The sequence below is a fragment of the Vicugna pacos genome, chromosome 4 (genome assembly GCF_048564905.1).
Source record: "Vicugna pacos chromosome 4, VicPac4, whole genome shotgun sequence".
Taxonomy (NCBI): Eukaryota; Metazoa; Chordata; class Mammalia; order Artiodactyla; family Camelidae; genus Vicugna; species Vicugna pacos.
In genome coordinates, this window is record NC_132990.1 from 68,387,667 (window position 1) to 68,408,901 (window position 21,235).

Genomic DNA, 21,235 nt, shown 5'->3' on the forward strand with positions numbered 1-21,235 from the left:
CCCGGGCTTTGTTGTACTCACCTATGCAATAAAGGGGGGTCACACTAAGGTCCCTGGCTCTCACCAGCTAACAGGTTCGGAACAATGATTTATCTTGACATCACCACAGTTGAAGGCTGTGTTACAAACACGCAAGTGACATTAATCAGCGGAGAGTTCATGCTGGGCTGCTGTGATCAGCGCGCTGGGATGATCTACAAGAGCAGGAACTCGGGACTGGAGATTTATGATGCACTTGGGGAACCTGGGGGAAGCAAACTAAAATATTTCGAGAGAGAAATCCAGCCACTGGAACATCAAGCCACAAAGCATTATTAGCAGCGAGGGGCAGGTAAGAGGACAATTTGTGAAGAAATACTGTATCTGCAATACCTGGGATGTCAAAGCCAGTTAGAGAAGTCCTCTGTCACTCAGGTGGATTTGCATCCAATCTTAGCAACTGAGACCCTCGGTGTCACAGGCACAGGGAGTGGATCTTCAGCAAAAATAAGTCTGGTAGACAAGCAGCTGTCACGAAGTGAACACTGGACAGGGGGCAAGGGCCAGCCCTTTCCAGTCTCAGCCGACTGAGCCTTGGATGTGAGGCAAATTCCTAGTCCCAGTGTGCCAGACAATTTCTGAGTCAGGTGAAAAGGAGGCTGCAGTTAGGTTACCAAGGGCTAGGTAGGAAGGGGCAGGGTGGGAGGTAGACAGGTGAGGCCGAGAGGACAAACAGGTAGCATGCTGCCATGGAGAAGTCCGTGAAGGTGGGAGAGAGCAGGACATGTTCTAATGGCTGGAGAACAGCCAGCAAATGAAGAGGGGAGGACGCTGGAAACCCCAGGGGGAGCTGCAGGGGCCAGATCCCCATAGCAGCAATAGTAATATAAGCTCACACCTGAAGGGACTTATTATGGGTCAGAAGCTGTCCTAAGTTTAACACGTATTATTTATCTCATTTAACCCTCTACAACTCTATTTTCACAGATAAGGAAACGGAGGCCCAGAGAAGTTAAGTAACTTGCTAAAGGTCACACAGCCAATAGGACATGGAAGAACCAGGATTTGAATACGGGCAGTCAGGTTCCTGAGCTCGTGTCTAGAATGAATGTGGGATGTGGTGAAGAAGGGGAATGGAAGAGACCACGCCTGGGGAGGACGCAGGGTCTCGTAGGGAAGGAAGGGCCTGGAACAGCATTTTAGGGGCATTTGGACAACGTCCTGGAGTGACGGTGAGTCACTGAAGGGTTTTGAGAACTTAATTACACAACTTAATTCGATGTGTTCTGTAGAAACATCCCTCTGGCTGCCACGTAGACAATGGACGGGAGGGGATAGATGGCCAGGGACAGACAGCACAAGCCTGAAACTGATGCTGGCAGTGGGGTTAGGAGGAAGGAGAGAGACCTGGGGTCATCAGTGCCCCGGATGATGGCTGGAACCTCCGCCATGGGCCAGGTTACGCAGGGAAAGTCCAGACTGGAGAGAAGCACCGGGAACAAGAGGCTGGAACGGGCAGAAGATGTCCCCAAATGCCTCGTGTTTGTCCTCGATCTGTAAGCCACCAGTGGATTTTCCACCAGTGGGTGACAGGGCACCCGTGAGGAGGACGGTTTGGCAGGGATAAGATCAGATGCAGGAGGAAAACAGGGCTATCAAAGTCGCGGAGGCCTGAGCCGGGGCAGTGGTGATGGGGTTGGAATGGGGAAATGGGACACAGGAGGATTCCAGGGCACCTGGTGCCTGGATGGAGGGGAAGGGGAGAGAGGGGGCTTCAGCAGTGTGGGGGATGGGAGCACTTGCACATTTAGGGGATACAGGAAGAGGAGCAGGTCTGGGGTGGGGGTGGGGGATGAGAAGCTCACTTCACTGACTATTAATCAAGCACCTGGGGCCACGAAGCCAATTGAGGACTTTGAAACCTCACCACTCAAGTCCCTTACTGTTCATCGGAACGGGACCCTGTTGTCCAATACCTTATGCAAATGATTACTTTGGATACGGCAACTCCCCCAGTACTAGCAAAACCAAACACTGCTGTCTGGCAGGGCTGAGACTCCGATGTTACACTCAGACGTGGGACGGCTTGAACTGGGGAACGGGTGTCCACACAAACCCCTCAGTCCAAGAAGGGCCAGCGGGAGGAGCCGTGACTGCCCCCGCACCGGTCAGGCGTTGCCACAGTCCCTGGGAATCCCACACTTCCCTCGTGAACAGTTCCAGTGAAGACAACCTAAGTGGTAAAGCCAAACCAACCAGCCAGCCAAACAACAACAGCAAAACCCTGTTTGTTTCTATCACTGATGAGTGTCCTGGATTTACTTAAACGGTTTAAGAGAAATAACATTAATTATTCTCACTCACGTGCAACACCTTGGCCTGACTTTAAAGGCTCTCCTCCCTTGGCAGGCCAGCTCGGCGCTTCTCAGCTGCCTCGTTTCCGGCCCGGCTGCCCCTCCCTTCCCTCTTCCGGCCTCTAAGCCTTGCCGCACCTTCCCATTGGCCTCCCTCCCCCTTCTTCATGCATAGAGCTCCTACTCAGCACCTAAGGCCCAGCTCAAAGTTTCCATCGGAGAATCCCCTTCTGGCCCGCAGCGCTCCAGGCAGAAGGGCTTCTCTCATCCTCTGTGCATCTAACCCGTCCACAGCATGTCTCCATCCCCCTGTAATGTAACTGCGCGTGTATCTTTAAGTTTATAGCTCTGATGTATCACAGTCGCATCTTTGAGTGCGTCGTGAGAGTTAAGATCGTGGACATTGCCCAAAGGGCGACCAAGCCCAGCGTTGCTGCCCCTTATTAGCTGTGGGACCCTCGACACTCTTCTGACCTCTCTGGGCCCTGGTTTGCTCAGCTGCAAAGTGAGAGGAACAAACAGCAGTGCGTCCGCCGTGGGGTTGTTGTGAGGATTATGTAAGTTAGAGAGTGTGATGTGCCAGTGATAACATTTGGTGGAATGTTATTATTACTTACTGTCATGGTCGTGCTCTCATCTGGCCATGAGCTGGTTGAGGATTAAGACCAAGTCTCACCCCACTCTCCGTGAAATGTGTATCTCTCTAAATAAAGTTGCTTTCACTTAAGAAAAAAAAAAAAAGACCAAGCCTTATTTTACACACTATTCCCAGAATGTAGCAAAGCGGGTGCTCAATAAATATTTTCCGAAATGAAATTATTAGGAAGCTTGATTACTAAGGCATTTATGAACCCCAGGAATGTTAGTTAATTGATATCGAGCTGACACGTTGCCAGATAAACCAACTTCCCCTGTAGGGACAAAATAATTCTAAAGAATAAGAGGAAAGGAAAAACGATCACTTGTGGCACACACGTTCTGTGCTGTGTGCTTTACAGCTGTCATCTGAACCCTCACAACAACCATGCGAGGAAACAGAGGCTCAGAGAGGTGCAGTTCCTGGGCCAACGTCACACAGCCAACGAGCATAAAGTTATCACTGGAAACCAAGTTGATCAGAGTCTAAAGTCTGAGATCTTTCCATGACAATCATGTTCTTTGGGAAAATTCCAAGCAGTTGAACTTTTGTCTAATAGGCAGAGTCGGGAAAAAGACACTGGTGGGAATGAGCCATAGCCAAGCTGACAGGGTTCATCTGCCTTTGCCGAGGGCAGCAGGGTAAAGAAAAGAGTCCTCCACAGGCACAGAGCTGCCTTGTGCCTTCACACCCAGCCTGCAGGCCCGGGAAGGAACCACCACATCACACACACACACACACACACACACACATACACACACTTGAGCTGCCGTACAGAACTAAAACATAAAATCTCCAGATTTCCAACCCAAAGTTCTTTCTATCATAAGCAATTGGGGCATCTGAAGAGATCTTTCAGAAGAGACCTTGGCACGGATGGACCTGGAGATCATCATTCTAAATGAAGTAAGCCAGAAAGAGAAAGAAAAATGCCATATGAGATCGCTTATATGTGGAATCTTAAAAAAAGACACAAATGAACATATTTACAAAACAGAAGCAGACTCACAGACATCGAGAGCAAACTTACGGTTACCAGTGTGGGGAAAGAGGTGGGAAGGGATAAATTGAGAGTTCGAGATTTGCAGATACTAACTACTACATGTAAAATAGATAAACAAGTTTCTTTTGTACAGCACAGGGAAGTATATTCAATATGTTGTAGTAACCTAATGAAAAATAATATGAAAGAAATTAATGAAAAAGAATATGAAAGCAGATACACATATGTTCATGTATGACTGAAACATTACGCTGAACACCAGAAATTGACACAACATTGTAAACTGACTAGACTTCAATTTAAAAATTAAAAAAAAAAAAAAGAAAGAGAAAAAAGAAGAGACCTTATCCTCGTTCTGAATACCAAAATCACATTTGCTTGGTGTTATAATAAATTTCAGTGCTTTCCAGAGAGAGCACTTAATTCAGTTCTCGAATCTCCATTCTGGTGCACATGAGGAAACTGAGGCCCAGAGAGGAAAGAGAGAAGCCTGCAGTCACCCAGCTAGCAGGTGGAGCCGAAGTGGCAGCCCTGGTTTTGAAGACGGTCCTTGCTGTACCTGGGAGGCAGACAACAGCATCACTGGGCTGCGAGGACAGCCAGCACCCCTGATCATGAAAGAGAAGCCTCCCCACCAGCTTTGCCCCAAATCTAGCCTGTTGTCAGCCAAATTTAATGGCTCCCACTTTTAGAGAATGGCAGCTTTATGTGGGCTGTAATCTATCCATCATTAGTGAGCCGTCAAAAAGCCACTCTGGAGAGAACCCACCTGGGACTATAAAATCTGCTTAATAGGAGGGAACCAGTCATTTCGGGAGACTGTGCATTCTCTCCGGTCTGCCCTCAACACCCGGAGCTGAGTGAGGGGAGGGGGAACATGAGGACAGCTGGCTCACTGCCTGGCCTCCCTCATCCTCTCCCCTCCTCCTCGTCCCCCAGCACGTGAGCTCTCACCAGGCCGGCTTAGCATGGGGCTGACGCTCCAGCTTACAGGCCTAGAGGATCCCTGAGCATGTGGGGATCCCCAGGCTGCAGCCCCCCTCCCGCTCCACCAGGTCCACATGCTTGAATGTCTGTGGGGAGCAGCAGAGCTCGGGGCCTGGGCTCCGATCTCCTGGCCACCTCCTGGCTGGACGACCCCGGCCAAGCTCCTTAACCCACCTGCCTGCAGTATCCTTACCTGAAAACAGGAACAATAGTGCCTGGTTCCCACGGCTGTGGTGAGGATTCAATCATGTCCTTCGTTTGTACTTAACACACTATCGGTTTTTTTTATTATTTTTTTTATTTTTTTCAATTTTTTTATTGAGTTATAGTCATTTTACAATGTTGTGTCAAATTCCAGTGTAGAGCACAATTTTTCAGTTATACATGAACATACATACATTCATTGTCACATTCTCTTTCGCTGTGAGCCACCACAAGATCCTATATATATTTCCCTGTGCTACACAGTACAATCTTGCTTATCAATCCTACATTTTGAAATCCCAATCTGTCCCTTCCCACCCCCCCGTCCCTCTGGCAACCACAAATTTGTATTCTATGTCTGTGAGTCTGTTTCTGTTTTGTATTTATGTTCTTTTTTTTTTTTGATTCCGCATATGAGTGATCTCATATGGCATTTTTCTTTCTCTTTCTGGCTTACTTCACTTAGAATGGCATTCTCCAGGAACATCCATGTCGCTGCAAATGGTGTTATGTTGTCGGTTTTTATGGCTGAATAGTATTCCATTGCATAAATATACCACATCTTCTTTATCCAGTCATCTGTTGATGGGCATTTAGGCTGTTTCCATGTCTTGGCTATTGTAAATAGTGCTTCTATGAACATTGGGGTGCAGGTATCATTCTGAAGTAGGGTTCCTTTTGGATATATGCCCAGGAGCGGGATTCCTGGGTCATATGGTAAGTCTATTCCTAGTCTTTTGAGGAATCTCCATACTGTTTTCCACAGTGGCTGCACCAAACTGCATTCCCGCCAGCAGTGTGGGCTCCGATCTCCTGGCCAACTCCTGGCTGGATGACCACGGTCAAGCTCCTTAACCCGCCTGCCTGCGGTATCCTTACCTGAAAACAGGAACAATAGTGCCTTGTTCCCATGGCTGTGGTAAGGATTCAATCATGTCTTGCATTTGCACTTAACACACTATTGTTTTTTATTATTTCATTTTACTTCACCTTTATTATTCTGCCTTGGTTTCCTGATCATCCTCCAGATTCCCTTTCATCCCCAGCCTGCCTGGAGGGAGTCCTGCCGCACTGCCCCTGGTGACTGGGCCTTGTCTCCTGCCCCTCAGCTGCTGGCTGGTCCCCTTGGAGGGCAGCCTCACATTTCCGTACTCCTGTGGGCCACCGCGGCAGTGCCCCTGGCCTCAGAGGCCTCACTCCCCCTTCTCTCATCCTCACACTTTCCTACTGAGATTCCAGAAGGCATCTCAGCATATCTCACTCGAAACACAACACCCGATGGCTGAGTAAGGACCCCTCGCGGATAAATGCGTTTTTCCAATCCTCGGGGTTTCCTGCTTAGCAGGAAACTGGCTAAATTGTCTGCTCATCTCCGAATTCAAAAGACTACATTAAAATCAAAAACACTGTGGACCACCGGCCCTGGCTTTTCCTCCTCCCCAGTGCCACATCCTTACGTTCTGATGTCCGTCCCTTGCATTCTCTCCATGCTTTACATCAAACTTTAAAAAAAAACAACACAAGAAGATCAGTGTCACAGTTTGCAAACCCAAACCAGGGACCCTCCTCCTACTGTGGGCAGTACTGCTCTGTGCCAGGCATCCGGCCAGGCACCTTGGTGTGTGTCCATGAGATGGAATCCTACAAGATGCGGAATAGCAGCTTCATTTTTATCCTTTGCAACCAGAGGTTTCCTCCTATACTCCAAGACCGTACAGAAAAGAGTCTGAATTAACTCAACTGCTAACTCCTCGAGGGGCAGGGAAGACAACTCCTGCATCTCTAAGATTTCCCGGCCCCGCTCTGTCTCCACCTAGCAGGAACCTGGACGGCCTGGGATCAGCAAACGCTGGCTGGGACCCACACGCCCTCTCACTTGCTTCACTGTTGTTACATTTGGTCCCTGATCACAGGGAACATGACTGTGGTCACCTACGCCCTGGATGCGTCTGACTTCCCGCTCTCTGTCTCTGGCACACACTTCTCTCCTGGGCTCCGACCCATATAATTAGACAGCTCCACAGACACCACAAATTCCATGGGGCCAGTACTAGATCCATGGTCTCTTTCCTCAAATCTCCTCCTCCTGCGCCCCCTGTGTCAGTAAATAGTACCGCCATCCGCCCAGGTTCCCAAGCCAGAAATCTGGGCGTCACCCTGGCTTCTACCTCCCCTCACATTGCCTGTCACCTACCCTGTCCCCCGATTCTGACCCTTCTTCTCCTAAAACACATCGCACCGACCTCTACTCCTCTGGTGTCCCCCATCTCTACTCCTGGAATAGCTTCCTGAGTCAGCTGAAGGACTGCAGTTCAGGCTCTGTGCTGGGTGGTCCCATGTCTGCTCATCAGTCCTTATAAGCAATCCTATGAGGTAGGCATTGAAGGGTAAGTTGGATGAAACTGCTATTTTTATAGGTCAAAACCAGCCATATGGCTATCAGCAATTTCATATGGTTCATCCTAAAACTATGATAGATCCCCATCACAGATAAGGAAACTGAGACTTAAAGGGTCAGTTATTTCCCCCAGTCCAGAAAGGGTGTGCCCTGGGCGGCCAGGATGGGAACCCAGGCGTGAGTTCAAATCCCCAAAGGCTTTACTTTTTCTGCTGAAACCATATGATCTTTCAGCGTTTGTATGCCAGTTCCTAGAGAAAGGCTCACTACTTAACATTTTTAAATGTAATTAATAATAACTACCATTCATGAGCACCTAGTGTATGCCTTACATTCATTATTTTACTCAATCCTCTCAGTCACATTATGAGGAATCTACTGATGTTTATTTTACTTTCTTGTTTTTTTTTAATTTTAAAAAATGTTTTTACTATGTGTTCTTGGGCAAAACACCTAATTCTCTGCCTCAGCTTCCTCTGGATAGGATGCGGGTAACATATCTACCTCACAGAGGATGTCTGAAGGATTGAATGAGTTCATGTATGTAAAGTCTTTAAAAAAAATGGTACGGGGCATAAATAAGTGTTACATGTAAGTGCTCACTATTATTACCTTTTCTAGGGGGTAGGGACTACCGGATTTTCAGTTTATTAACCGTCACTTTTTAGTTAAATATATATTCTATGTTTATAAGCTTTTTAAAAATTGAGATATAATTCACATACAACATGATATGACAACATACTGATTTGATATGTGTATATATTACAAAACGGTCACCATAGTAATTCTGCCTAACTTCTGCCACCTTATGTAGTCACCAACTTTTTCTCCCCTTGGGATGAGAACTTTTAAAATACACTCAGCAACTTCTAAATATACAATACAGCACTATTAACTACAGTCACCACGCTACACATTATATCCCGGAGGACTTATTTATTTCATAATTGGAGTTTGTACCTTTTGACCACCTTCGCCCGTTTTGCCCACGTATTTTTAGTTTTTGTTTTATTCTGGAGGATCTTTTGTGTAGGTGCAGGATATTGTTTTTAATACTGTTACAAATAAAAGATCTGAGGCTCAGAGAAGTCAGGCGACCTGAGAGTCACACGGTTAGGAAGTGGTGGGTCAGAACGTCAGAAGGGCAGGAAGAGGAAGCAGCAGGAGTGGGGGAGGCAGGGAAGTCTGAGATGACGGTGGGACCAGGGCCTTGAACCTGGGCGCTTGCCTCCCTAAGTGCCAATGGCATGGCCTGTCGCTGGGTCTGCCCAGCTCAAGGTGGCCGGGCAGGCATAGACAGCAGTGAGATGCTGATGCTGCAGGCTGAGGGTTCTGCTCTCTGCCAGAAAAACACTGGATGGAAACCGACAAACCAAGAAACCAATCTCCTCTGAGAACCTGGCCCGGCAGCCACGTGCCTGCCCAGGGAGGCCTGCTTATTTTCACCAGGAGAGTGAGAACAGGGGCTCCTGCAAGCCTCAGGATTTCAACCGCTGGGTTAAATTTCAAGGAGAAACACGAAGGTGCTGACATGTAAGGAATTACTTTTACATGCCTTTGATCCGGGAAGCTCTGTGGCGTTCTAAGTTCTAAATGAGCGTGCTGGTTGGAAGCCAAGCTGGGCTGAGTTTTACAGAGGGACTCCTACTGTGCCAGCTCTATAAGCCACTTTTCCTGAAATAAACACTGTCTGTTTCCCTCCCCCATTTATTTCACTGGTGGCAGGTGGCCACGGGACAACAGCACCTTTGGCAAAGCTCTCGGATGGGCTCCCAGGCAACATTGGCCCAGTGCCCCCTTCCTGACCTCGGTGGTCACCTGCAAGGAAACTCCCCTGCTTCCTTAATAAATCACAGAGGGGCGGTGGAGGCCATCTCTCTGTGTGGGAACAGGCTCCCCTGACTGTCCCCCCAACTCCACCTTCCCTTGGGGGCTATCCCACTAAACACTGACCCCACCACAGTGGACTTAGGACAGGAGGGGAGTGCGACCGATCCATTTTAATGCTCTGGACCAAGCATGGGCTCCCATTCTTCTCAGCGCCCCACAGCCCAGATGCAACCAGACTCTAAAAGACCTTGTTAATGACTCAAGAGGGAGCAGAAGGGATATAAACACAGAGACGAGCTACTAGGTCATTCTGTTCACAGATGCTCTCATCCCAGCATGACAGAGCTCTTCAGCCTGCCCTTAGATGGCAGAAGACAGGGTTTCCCATGACCTAGGAACACAGCTAGATTCCCCAGAGGCTCGGCCGAGAGAGCCTCTGACGCTGACATTAGAGAGACCACCCTCCCAAGGGGATGCCGCACCCATGGCCCATAAAGTCAGGACAGCTACGCTACAATCTCAACAGTGTAGCATTTCGAAATCGCAGGGGACAATCCCACAAACCAGACAGCCCCAGAGAGATCTGTACAAGAAATAGTAGGATATGTTACACGCCAGCATCAGTACCTTCGTCCATCAGACTGGGATTAGGATAAACCTCTCTGGTCCAGCCTTTCCCAGGGAACACTTTAAAAATTATAATGGACTTGGAGGACACCGGCAGGTGCTCACATATATTCAGACTGACAATGTAGACTGATTATAATTTCAGTGTAGAAGATACGGTGATATGGTGACATTAGTCAAGAGTGACATGAGTCAATATGTATTATAACATTAAACGTACAACAGTTAATCTGAGAGACCATTTAGTTTTTCGCCTTCAACTTGAATCCACATCGGCATGATCTTGTTGGTGTTTTTGCCTGTGTCATTTTGAAAGCATCCCGGGGTTATCCGACAAAGGTCAAGAGCAGTAGAGATAAACCTGAATGATTTTACTCTGATAAATCATTTTATTCTGTGCTCTAAACCCTTTCTAAATAGCTGGAAGTTGCTTCGAACATGCCACATGGTGGGAAGGAAAAGAACAAGAGAGAGACAGGACCATTTACTGAGCATCACGGTGCCAGGTGCCATACAGCGTTCTTATGTAATCCTCTACCTTGTGTTTGTCAGCCAACGGCCCTCGGGGCAGAGTTTTACAGAGGAGGATACATGGCTCAGAGGGTGAAGAAATAGCACAGAGCCACACACGCAGCGGTGGACGGGTGGTATCGCTCTGGAAACCAAGCTCTCCCACTGCATCAGGTTGGAGAAGGAAGCAGGGGTAGTTAGCCTCTGCCTGTATGTCCACCCTTGCGTGGCATTTGCCTTCCTACTACATTAAAAGCTACAGAAGGACAAGAACTATGTCCAGCATGTTTATCACAATTATCTCAGTGCCGAGTACAATGCCAGAGAGGGTGAGCTTAGGAGCTGTGGATACAATTTTGAAATCTCTGAAAGGCTGTCATAGGGTCTACAGGAAAGACACATGTTCCATGGGACCAAGGGGCAAACTGCATCCTGTAGAGGCAGGGAAGGAAGGATGAGATACAGATCGAAAGGTCTCAACTCAGGAATATTTTAAAATTGACAGCAGTCTCAAGGTGTAATGAACTGCCTAGAAAAATATTTAATTGCCCATTGCTGAAGATGCTCACCTGTGATGCGGGTGCAGAGGGGGTGCACCCGGAGAGGAGGGGTGGGGATGTTCTCCCAGGTTCTTTCCTATTCCTCTGCTTCTTTGGTACCAATTTCTTCAACTCTAGGCCTAATTAGTGCCTCTGACTTGCTGTGTGACTTGGCCGAGTCTCTTGCCCTCTCTGGGTCTCCAGGTGGAGGTGTTTGCCTGCTTAGGGCAATATTCTTCCTACATGTTCTCTGGAGAACCAGGGTGATGACAGGACTGCCAGCAGGATGGTGCAGGGTCATGAGAGGTCACAGACCTGCCTCCCTCGTGCAGACACCCACCCTGTTGCTCACTCTGGCCGCCCAAGGCAGTGAGCCCAGGTTGCTTCCTCACCCAGGCAAGGGGACAAGCTGGGGTCATCCTCACTGCAAAAGTAAGGTGGGAATCGGGGAAACTGCAACGTTAGACAGAATTCTGGCAACTGCTAAGAATTAAACACCCTCCAGCAACACAACAGGATTTATGTTTCTTAAGAAAGAGAGATGAAAATGTTTCTATTCCGTATAGATGGGATATGGCCTCAGTGAGGCTGGTACTGCCACCTAGGGAGGGTTTTGGAAACTTCTGGGAGTGTTTTCGCTGACACCATGAATGGAGAGTATTCCTGGTACTTGGTGGGCAAGGGCAGACTGACTGCAGCGCACTGGGCAGTCCTGCCGTGCCTTCCGCGCCTTCGTGAAGCAAAAGCCCTATTTATATCCAACATAAAGATAGCCGAGGACCCGACTCCAAGTCACATACAAGCGAAAAGAATTTTCCACGTGATTTAAATTGAGCATCAAAACTTTCCAGGGATGCAACAATCATTTAAGCACAGGGGAAATTATACTTTGTCCTTTTTTTCCTGGAAATTTATCAGGAGCTGTTCAATATTTCAGAAGTGTCACGTCATTGATGACATGGTGGCTTACAGCCTCTGAGTCACCCATACAATGTATGGAAAATAGTTTGAAATGTCAAAAATAAAGAAATATTGTATATGTGTGTGTGTATATATATATATATACATAGAGAGAGAGAGAGAGAACATAATGTTTCGGCAAATTGTCTTACTTTTCTTATATCCAAATTTATTCATTCTAGGTAGGTGCAAGCATTTGACCACTTCATTATGCCTTTTAGTGTAACAGTGTCAAAGTGTTTACTTATTGTAACGTATAATGTAAAGAACTTTTCCTGATTTTCTCTTTTAGAGAAGTATTTAGGGTGAGTTTGTTTGATTTTTGCTATGTGTGTAGGTTGACTGTATTTCATTTCAGGGTAGTAAAGAGAATGTCACAAACTATTTTTTTATAAAAGGAGACGATCACTGAAATGACAACCCTGTAGTAATGAGAGCACTTCTCACCCACCATAAAAAACTAGAGCTTCTTGGAGATTTGGGTGATTCCAAGGCTGGGGCAGGGAAAATCCAAGAAAAGCCTGGAATATCACATTGGAGCCAAAAGAGGAGAATATTCAAAGAGTCACAGGGGCGGTTAGAAGGACCCAGGGCTTCACTGGCCCAATCTTGGATAATCTGAACATCAAACTAATGTAGAGGATTATAATTCATTGAATAAGACCAGAATCCCCGAGTCCACACCAATAGGCACACATACACAGATAAATAAATGAGAAGGCAAAGTTCTTCCTTGCAGGAGAAACTCAACTAACAAGTGCAGAAGGAATGATGACATCAGATAATCACCATTTGGCAACCATCATGCTAATAACTGATTCGGGCAAGAATCATTAACAGGGGTTAAAACTAGAGAGCAGAAGTTTGAGGAGTAACAGGATACTATGCAGTCTTAAGGCATCTCCCCACAAGATACTTAGATTAATTAGAATGAGGAAAATAGTAATTTTTCAGTGGAAATCTGGCAGACACCACCTTAACCAAATGACTCACGTTAACATCACCGGTAATAAGACACATTGACATCACATGCCCCCAGAGACGAGATCCCTGTGAGAAACACAACGCTGCTTCTACGCTGTTCCTGCCAAACATGCATATCCGGAGTCAAATAATAAGCATGCCTCAGACAAACCCAGATTGAGGGGCAGTCTGCTCAGTCACTAGCCTGCACTTGTCAAAAATGCCAGCGTCGTGAAACACACAGAAAGCCCAAGAATCTCTTCCAGATTCCAGGAGGCTACAGGGACAGACAACGAGATGGAGTGTGTGAGGCAGGACTCCCTGGTGCTAGACATTAGTGGGACGGTGGTCCAAATCTGCATAAATTCCAGATGTGATTAGACTGGGTAACAGTACCGGATTAATGCTAATATCATGATTTTGATCATTATGGTGTGCTTATGGAAGAAAATTCTCTTTTATTTAGGAAAGACACATGAAAGTGTTTAGGGATAAAGAGGCATCTTGTATGCATCTTACTCTCAAAAAAGGAGAGGAAGAGGAGAGAGAGGGGGAAGGTAAACATGGAAAAATGTTAACATGTGGGGTTGAGGGAAGGATGTATAGAAATTCCCCGTATTATTTTTCTCGTTTTTCAGTAAGTCTGAAATTTTATCAAAGGAAGAAGTTAAAAGGAAATGCAAAGGGGACATTAGGTCCAAAAGGATGGAGAAACACTGTGGTTAGATCCATTCCAGCCAAAGAAATCCTTGGATCCTACTCTTCTAGAAAATGTATGATGTTAATTTCAGAAGCAGGGGTGGGCCGTGGGAGCAGGGGTGAGAGGAAAGGACAGGAGGATGATTTCATTAACAAAGCCAGAGAATTCGATTACAACCCCTTTCTAAATCCAAATCTCTGCTTTGTTTCTCCCTTCATTAGGACCTCCCCCCCCAAGAAGCACCTGCACGGAAAAGTTGTTGAGCAAGAGACAGAGTAGGAGTGATTTTCTCATTTCTTTGGAGATGAGGAAAAGAAGGTCCAGGCAAGAGCAATTTTCATAATTTCCCTTCAAAACAGGCAAAGAAGTTAAGACTGACTAGGGGGAAATTAGACCTCTCTACCCAAGTGACAAAGGCAACATCACTAAGAACTTTTGCAGAATGAAATGAAAGGACAGAAATTGCGGGGTGAAAGATGACCTTTTACTCACTTTGGGAAGCAGGGTTTTCTTGACCTTTAAAATAGTCTCCAAGAAAAAGACTACCTCTCAGTTTTTTTTTTTCCTCCAAGCTTGCCATTAGAGAGGAAAAAAGCACGTTTAAGCAATGGATCGCTAATGATCACATTCATTTCAAAATTCTACATAATAAATCAGTACGACAAAAGTAGCCTGATGATAATAGTTGTGATTTAAAACAATAAATGTATTTGGGGCAAAATTGAAGTTTAGAAAATGAAACAATAGAGCTTTTACTCTTAAAAAGTATTAATACACAGGGCTGTCTTGGGAGGCAGGGAGGGGTGGTGGAAAACCTAAGGGGAAAAGAACGTTAAGCCAAGCTCGGATGCCATTCAGTCAAAGAGAATTCTTATCCCTTTTCCTCTCCTAAATGATCTATCATCAAGTAATGAGATAATTAGCCTCAAGATTAGACTTTTGTTAAAAATTAAAATAAGTCCATTTCCACATTACCAATAAGCCAGAAACCCCTAGTATGCTTTGTCAAAGCATTCTTAGCTCCAGCTTAAATTTCCATCTAAGACCGCAAAACCTTTTCCAATACTCATTCATTTCACCCAAGTGCCTGAAGGTCCTCTTTGTGCTGGGCACTGGGGAGATGGAGATGAATGGGACCAGGCCCCAGCTCCCCGGGGCCCTTAGTCTAATAGGGACAGCAGATAAGTCAACGGCCATTCACTGAAGGGACAGTGTGATTCTCCCAGGAGCCCTACGGGGGTACAGATGAGGCAAAGGCTCCAAGTGACTGACTTACCGAAGGTACGTACTTAGAAAGTGATGAAGGAAGGGTTTTCACCTAGTTCTGCGCTGACCCCAAACTCTTGCCTTTGTCTCTCTCAACCTGTAACACTGAAAGAAAACTGCTATGTCTGGGGGTCCTACAGCTGAGGGAGCGCATAGAATTGGGGTCCAGAGGAACGGTCCATGGGTCAGGGCGGCCAGGGAGGGGGAAGGGAAGGGGAGAGGGTGCATCAGAAAAGGCCTTCATAGATTTGTTGACATCAGCTCCACGACAGGGAATCGCAGTAAGAGTTTGTCAGGAGGACGCACGCAGGAAGGGAACCCCCGGCAGAAGGGCCAGTCAAGGGCCTGGACAGATGGGAATCTTTCTGACTGGGCTCTAGAGGAACCAACAGGAAGGATGTCTTGGCTTTGCCCACATCACAGGAATACGCAGGAAGGAATGTGCCCACACGGCTTGTCACCTCCTGGGAGGGAGCGGGGTGGAGGTGGGGTGACTGTCGCTGCCCCGGGCGCGGGTGCCGAGCCTCGGCCAGCCCCGCAGCGCAGGTCCAGATGCAGCTGTGGTGCAGCCTTCACTATCGGGGCATCACGAAGCCCCGGGCTACACTGACCTGGCGGATGATTGATTACATCAGGCCCTTTGTGCTCCAAGGAAAACCTGGGCAGTGGAAATTTGTGCAGAATGTTAACTCCAGCAGGGAGTTTTATGGAAGTCTCAGGAAAGCCAAACTCGGAGAATCACAAAAATATAAGGGACCTTAGTGGCACTCTATAATCTTCTCCTTTTGCAGAAAAAGCACTGAAGCCTTGGAGCCAGGGGAGAGATTACTTGGCCGGATTCCCAAAGCCAGTTAAGAGATGGCGCTGGGATGTGACACCAGAAGCACAAGTAACAAAAGCAAAATCCACAAGTGGGACTACATCAAACTAAAAAAGCTTCTTCTGCACAGCAAAAGAAATAATGAAAATGAAAAGGCAACCTACAAAATGGGAGAAAATATTTGTAAATGATATACAAGGGGTTAATACCCAAATTGTATAAGGAATTCATACAACTCAACAGCAAAAAAACAAATAATCTGATTTTAAAATGGGAAGAGGACCTGAACAGACATTTTTCTGAACAAATGACATACAAATGGCCAACAGTAACACGGAAAGATGTTCAACATCATTAACCATTAAAGAAATACAAATCAAAATCACAATTAGCTACCACCTCACACCTATTGGTGAGAATGTAAATTGATACTGTCACTATGGAAAATAGTATAGAGGTTCCTCAAAAAGCCAAAAATAGAACTACCATATGATCCAGGAATCCCACTTCCGGGTGTATACCCAAAGGAAATGAAACCACTACCTCTGAGAGATATCTGCATCCCCATTCACTGCAGTGTTATTCACAGTAACCAACACATGGAAACACCCTTAGTGTCCATCAATGGATGAATGGATAAAGAAAATGTAATATATATATCACATATATGCGTGTCTACATATATCCTTGTTAGTGTTTTACACAAACACACACAAACACACACACACACACACAGGAATATCATACAGCCATGAAAAAAGAAGGAAATCTTGCTATTTGCAACAACATGAATGGACCTTGAGGGCATTATGTTAAGTGATATAATACAAATGCTGTTTTATCACACTTAGATAGTGAGGAAGACAAATACTGTATGATCTCACTTATACGTGGAATCTAAAAAAAAAAGTCAGAGAATAGAATGATTGTTGCCAGGGACTGGAAGTGGGGGTGGGGGTGGTAGTGGTGGGGTGCCACAGGGAATGAGCAGATGTTGGTCAAAAGGTACAAACTTCCAGTCATAATATGAGTAAGTTCTGGGGAGCTAATGTACAACGTAGTGACTATCGATAACAATACCATATTATATACTTGAAAATTGCTAAGAGACTAGATCTTAAATGTTCTCACCACACACAAAAAAATAATTATATGAGGTGATGGACGTGCCAACTAACCTTATTGTGGTCATCAATTCACAACATCTATGTGGATCAAATCACGTTGTACATCTGAAACTTACACAATATTATATGTCAACTACATCTCCATAAAGCTGGGAGGTGGGCAGGAAGGCAAATAAAGAGGGAGAGCCAGGACTTGAAGCGGGTGTCCTAACTCTGGCCCAGTGTTTCATTTCACATGAAGTGATCGCATCGGAGAGTATCCTGATGTTCTCTGTCTCCCCATCTTTCCCTCTGCATGTTACTCTGGTTCCCACAGCACCTTGTGCTCCATTCCATCACAGCCTTTATCAGCTTGTACCATTATCTCCTCTGCTTAGCAGAGCCCTCCATTTTAAGCCAAGACCCCATCTTTTATCTTGGACTCTTCAGTATACCAGTGATGACACGTGAAGGAGACTCAGGAAATGTTTGTTGGCATTAAAGGAAATTGTGACAGAGTCAGAAGATGTGAGTCCTAGTTCTGGATATATGTACCTATAAGCCACGTGACTCTGGGCAAGTTACTTGATCCCCTGAATCTCAGCTCCCTCGCTTATGAGATGATGAATCAGACATGACGCAGTGGGAGGAAAATGGGATCTGGATCCAATAAATGAACGTCTGAATGAATGAATGAGTGGTCACCCTTTCATACCAGAAACCCCATGAGGGCAAGATACGTCTAACTTGTATCGCATCCCTAGCACACTTTTAGGTCTCGGAAAACGTCTGAACTGAAGCAAGTCAGAGATCTGAGTGTATTAGTGCCTTCGATTCCGAATCTCTATTTTCTCATCTGTCAACTGGAGGTAACGATATCTCCCCAAATGGAGTGAAGACTGAAAAGGTCACGTATATTAAAAGCACTTGGTAAACTGCAAAGCACTCCACAGAGGCCAGCTGTCACTCAGGCTACTTTAAAAGGACTTCCTAATAAACAGGACCTAAGGATACTTGTCCAAAGGGGAGCAGCGTCTTGAGCATGGGATGAGCTCATGCTTTCCAATAAACAAATGGAGCTGTTAAGCAAAGGGCACAAGAACAGCATGATGGATCTGAGTAGGAGGTGAAGTTCTATTTTGGGCAACAAAGGAAATAAAATTTGAAGCAGACGTGGAGGTGAAACCATAGCTCCCACAGAGGCCCTGCCAGCGGCTCTGAATATCCCTTCTTCTGACAGCTCGAGTCCCCTTGCTTCCATCTTCAGACTTTTTCTAGTTATGCACCACAATTCTGGGCCACCGCTCTGGCCTCCCGGGAGCCATGTGGCACCAGCAGAAGGCATTCTGGCCTCCATGTCGGCTCCCGAGCTCGCTGCAGGTGTGCGAGAGCTCTGGGTGTGGGAGGAGGTTGTGGCATCACTGGGAAAGGCTCTCACTGGATGGTGTCACTCTGGTGAGTTCCTCGTGGCCCAAGTTTGGCCCCGACACCTGTGAAGTGACAAGCTGGGGCAGGCTGACACCCTCAGCCGCACAGAAGCTAACTTTTGATGACTAAACTCACAAGGGACAACATCTTAAAACCAGAGCATCTGTGCATTAATTTCAGTTCAATTTAGCAAATATACTTGAGTTCCTACTTCGTGCCGAGCCTTGTGCTAGGCGCCAGGGATACGACGGTAAATAAGATCAATCAGTCACTCGCTGCCCTTGTGGAAGTTAGAGCAGGCGAGGAAGGTAATTAGATGTAGTCGCTAAGCAGCATGACAGGAGTGAGTACCGCGAAGAGAGAAAGACAAGGTGCCCGCCCGAGGCATGGCGGGTAGTGCAGGCTTTACAGAGTTAGGAAAGGATAAGCTGGGGTGTGAGGAATTGGCAGAATTGGTCAGATGAAAGAAGGCAGCCTTGGAGGTGGGAGCAAGTGCTCCAGGCAAGGGGAGAGGCGTGTACGAGTCGCCGAGGTAGGAGCTGCGGAGCTGCGGCTGAGCACCCACGGAAGCTGAGTATGGAAGGCGCCCAGGGGGAGAGGTCGGACGTGGCACGTGAGCTGGGACCGCAGAGGTGGGACGGGCTCTCCAGGGCTCGTGCAGTGTAAACTTCATCCTCTGGATAAACCAGCAGTTGGCCTGAAATCAGCCAAAGCAGCATATTGTCTGTATGAAGGAAAACGGTTCCAGTAATCAACCCACCAGAAGGTTCTTTGATCCGCATGGAATCAGGACAAGGGATACAAACTCCACGTGGCAGGTTTGCTTCCTGCCTTGACTCTGGCCCACTTATAACTCCACATTTTCCGAGTTCCTAAACCCAGTGGAGAACATTGTTCTCTGGGCTTTTTGCAAATAAGGCACTTCATTCAGCTTCGAGGAGCGGATACAGGCTAACTTAGGATGAAACTGGAGAGTAAAAACGGAAGGACCCCATGCTCACCGGTTCCCTCCAAGAAACTGCAGAACATTCTTGAACAGGTTTTTGGCTTGATTCACTGAAAAAAATCTTCTTCTACGAAATGCAAACTCCTTCACCATAATAAATACTGTTGTGATAACAAAACTGTACTTTTCTCAAATACCCAGATGGAAAACCATATGCAAAATAAACTTTAAGGAATTTTTTATTGGCCATCTGCTGAAATTGGGAAGAGAGGCTGCATCCTCTAGTCTTCACAAAAATTTCCACTGAGAATCCTACTTGTTTTTGCCTAGCGCCACCTGCTGATCGGAGCTGGCTACCAGTTTTGCAAACGGATTGGGGGAGAGGGGGATATAGACCTCTTGAACAAAGTAAATTTATTCCTAATTAGTGGGAGAAATAAAATACCCACAAATTATCACGCTTTAGAATGTGTTACCACTACTTGTGTGCCAGGAATTCACAAAGCAACCCCCAAATCCCTTCCCACACTCACACCTCTGAGAGCTCACTTCCAAGACACCGGGAAGACATTGATTACCGGCATGATTAAGCGCACTGTTAATAAAGTTTGGTTTTACATGTCGTAAACATAAATGTACATAACCTTTAATAAAGCAATTCCCTTTTGAGATATTGATCTGAAGGAAATGCTGGCACAGGTGTATAAAGATACCTGCATGAGGGTGTTCCCTATGGCATTACTTGTTGAACCAAAAAATGTGAGATCTACCTAAATATTCATCAACAGGAGAATGCTTTTAAAAGTTATAATGCATTCCTACAACAGAAAACAATGCAGCAGTGACATGGAAAGATTTCTAAAATACATACAGGCTAGAGAAGAGAATGTACAGTTTTAATCCCTTTTTTTTAAGAGAAAAGGCTGTGTGTTACAGTGTGTATTTGTTTATACATAGGAAACCCTGGAAGGATGCACAGGACATGTCCAGTAATTTCTGAGGATGGGGACGTTTTTCTCACTTCTAATTTACACATTCCTCTTTTATTTGATTTCTTCATGTGATACATTGTTTTGTATGGAAACTAATGAGATACTAAAAACAAGAATGCCACAGGTTTTATCCAGTTTAGCAGCTAATGAAGCATTTCATCATCAAATATTCACAGGATGTCACGCTCATTCTAAGGTTAGGGTCACTTCCCCACAGAGCAGATGGAGAAATGGGGCTGAGAGGCAGAGGGACTTGCCTGGGACCTGATGAGGGGTAAGGGATGGGGCTGGGGCTTTCCAGCAAACAGCTATGGTGGGGTTTCATAGTCGTACTCTGCCTGTGCCAGACCCTGAACCAGCAGATTCTAAATTAGTGCTGTTTTAGAGGCAAAGAACTCCTCCTGTTTTTAATTTATTTAAATAATTTACTGAGGTGAAATTCACAGTCTAGAAATTAACTATTTTAAATGAACAATTCAGTGGCATTCAGTACATTCACAATGTTGTGTAAACACTTCTGTCTAGTTCCAAAACATTTCCATCACCCAAAATAAAACCTCTTACACATTAAGCACTTTCCCTCTATTTGGTACCCTCCTCCCAGCCCCCTGGCAACCACGAATATGCATTCTCTTTCTTTGGGAAATCCTCTTTTATATTAGAGAACTATCCAGGTCTACGTACCTTCAGCTTCTCCTACCTTGAACAACTGAAAAAAAGACAAAATATATTAAACAATGGCTTTCAAGGCACTGGACATCAAGCAACAAAGGACACTGATTCCTGAAGATGGGAATCAAATGATGTGAGCTCTGGGATTGTCCCAGTTTACTGTCTCCTGAGAGATTCTGGACTGTCATGCAGAGACAGAACTCCGCGGAGCTCAGTGGACAATATGAGTTGAGGAAATGAAGCTATGAGTCAAGGGAGACTAAGATAGCCAGAGTTCTCAGGGAAGAGTACTGGAGAGACTTCTGCACAAA

At 46.1% G+C, this 21,235-nt stretch overlaps 1 protein-coding gene across 10 annotated transcripts in view; it reads right to left on the bottom strand.

Annotated features, from left to right (window-relative positions):
• The window catches only part of TTLL11 (tubulin tyrosine ligase like 11), a 227,283-nt gene that overhangs the window by 146,061 nt on the left and 59,987 nt on the right, over positions 1-21,235 (bottom strand). Inside the window, exon 1 of one of the 10 annotated variants that reach the window (XM_072960069.1) lies at positions 2,951-3,035. The exons of the other annotated variants lie outside the window; for them this stretch is intronic. Within the exon in view, the coding sequence (XP_072816170.1) occupies positions 2,951-2,956 (6 nt within the window). The 5' untranslated portion in view covers positions 2,957-3,035. Of the gene's footprint in view, positions 1-2,950; positions 3,036-21,235 lie in introns of those variants that run through there. 10 annotated transcript variants of the gene reach the window in all.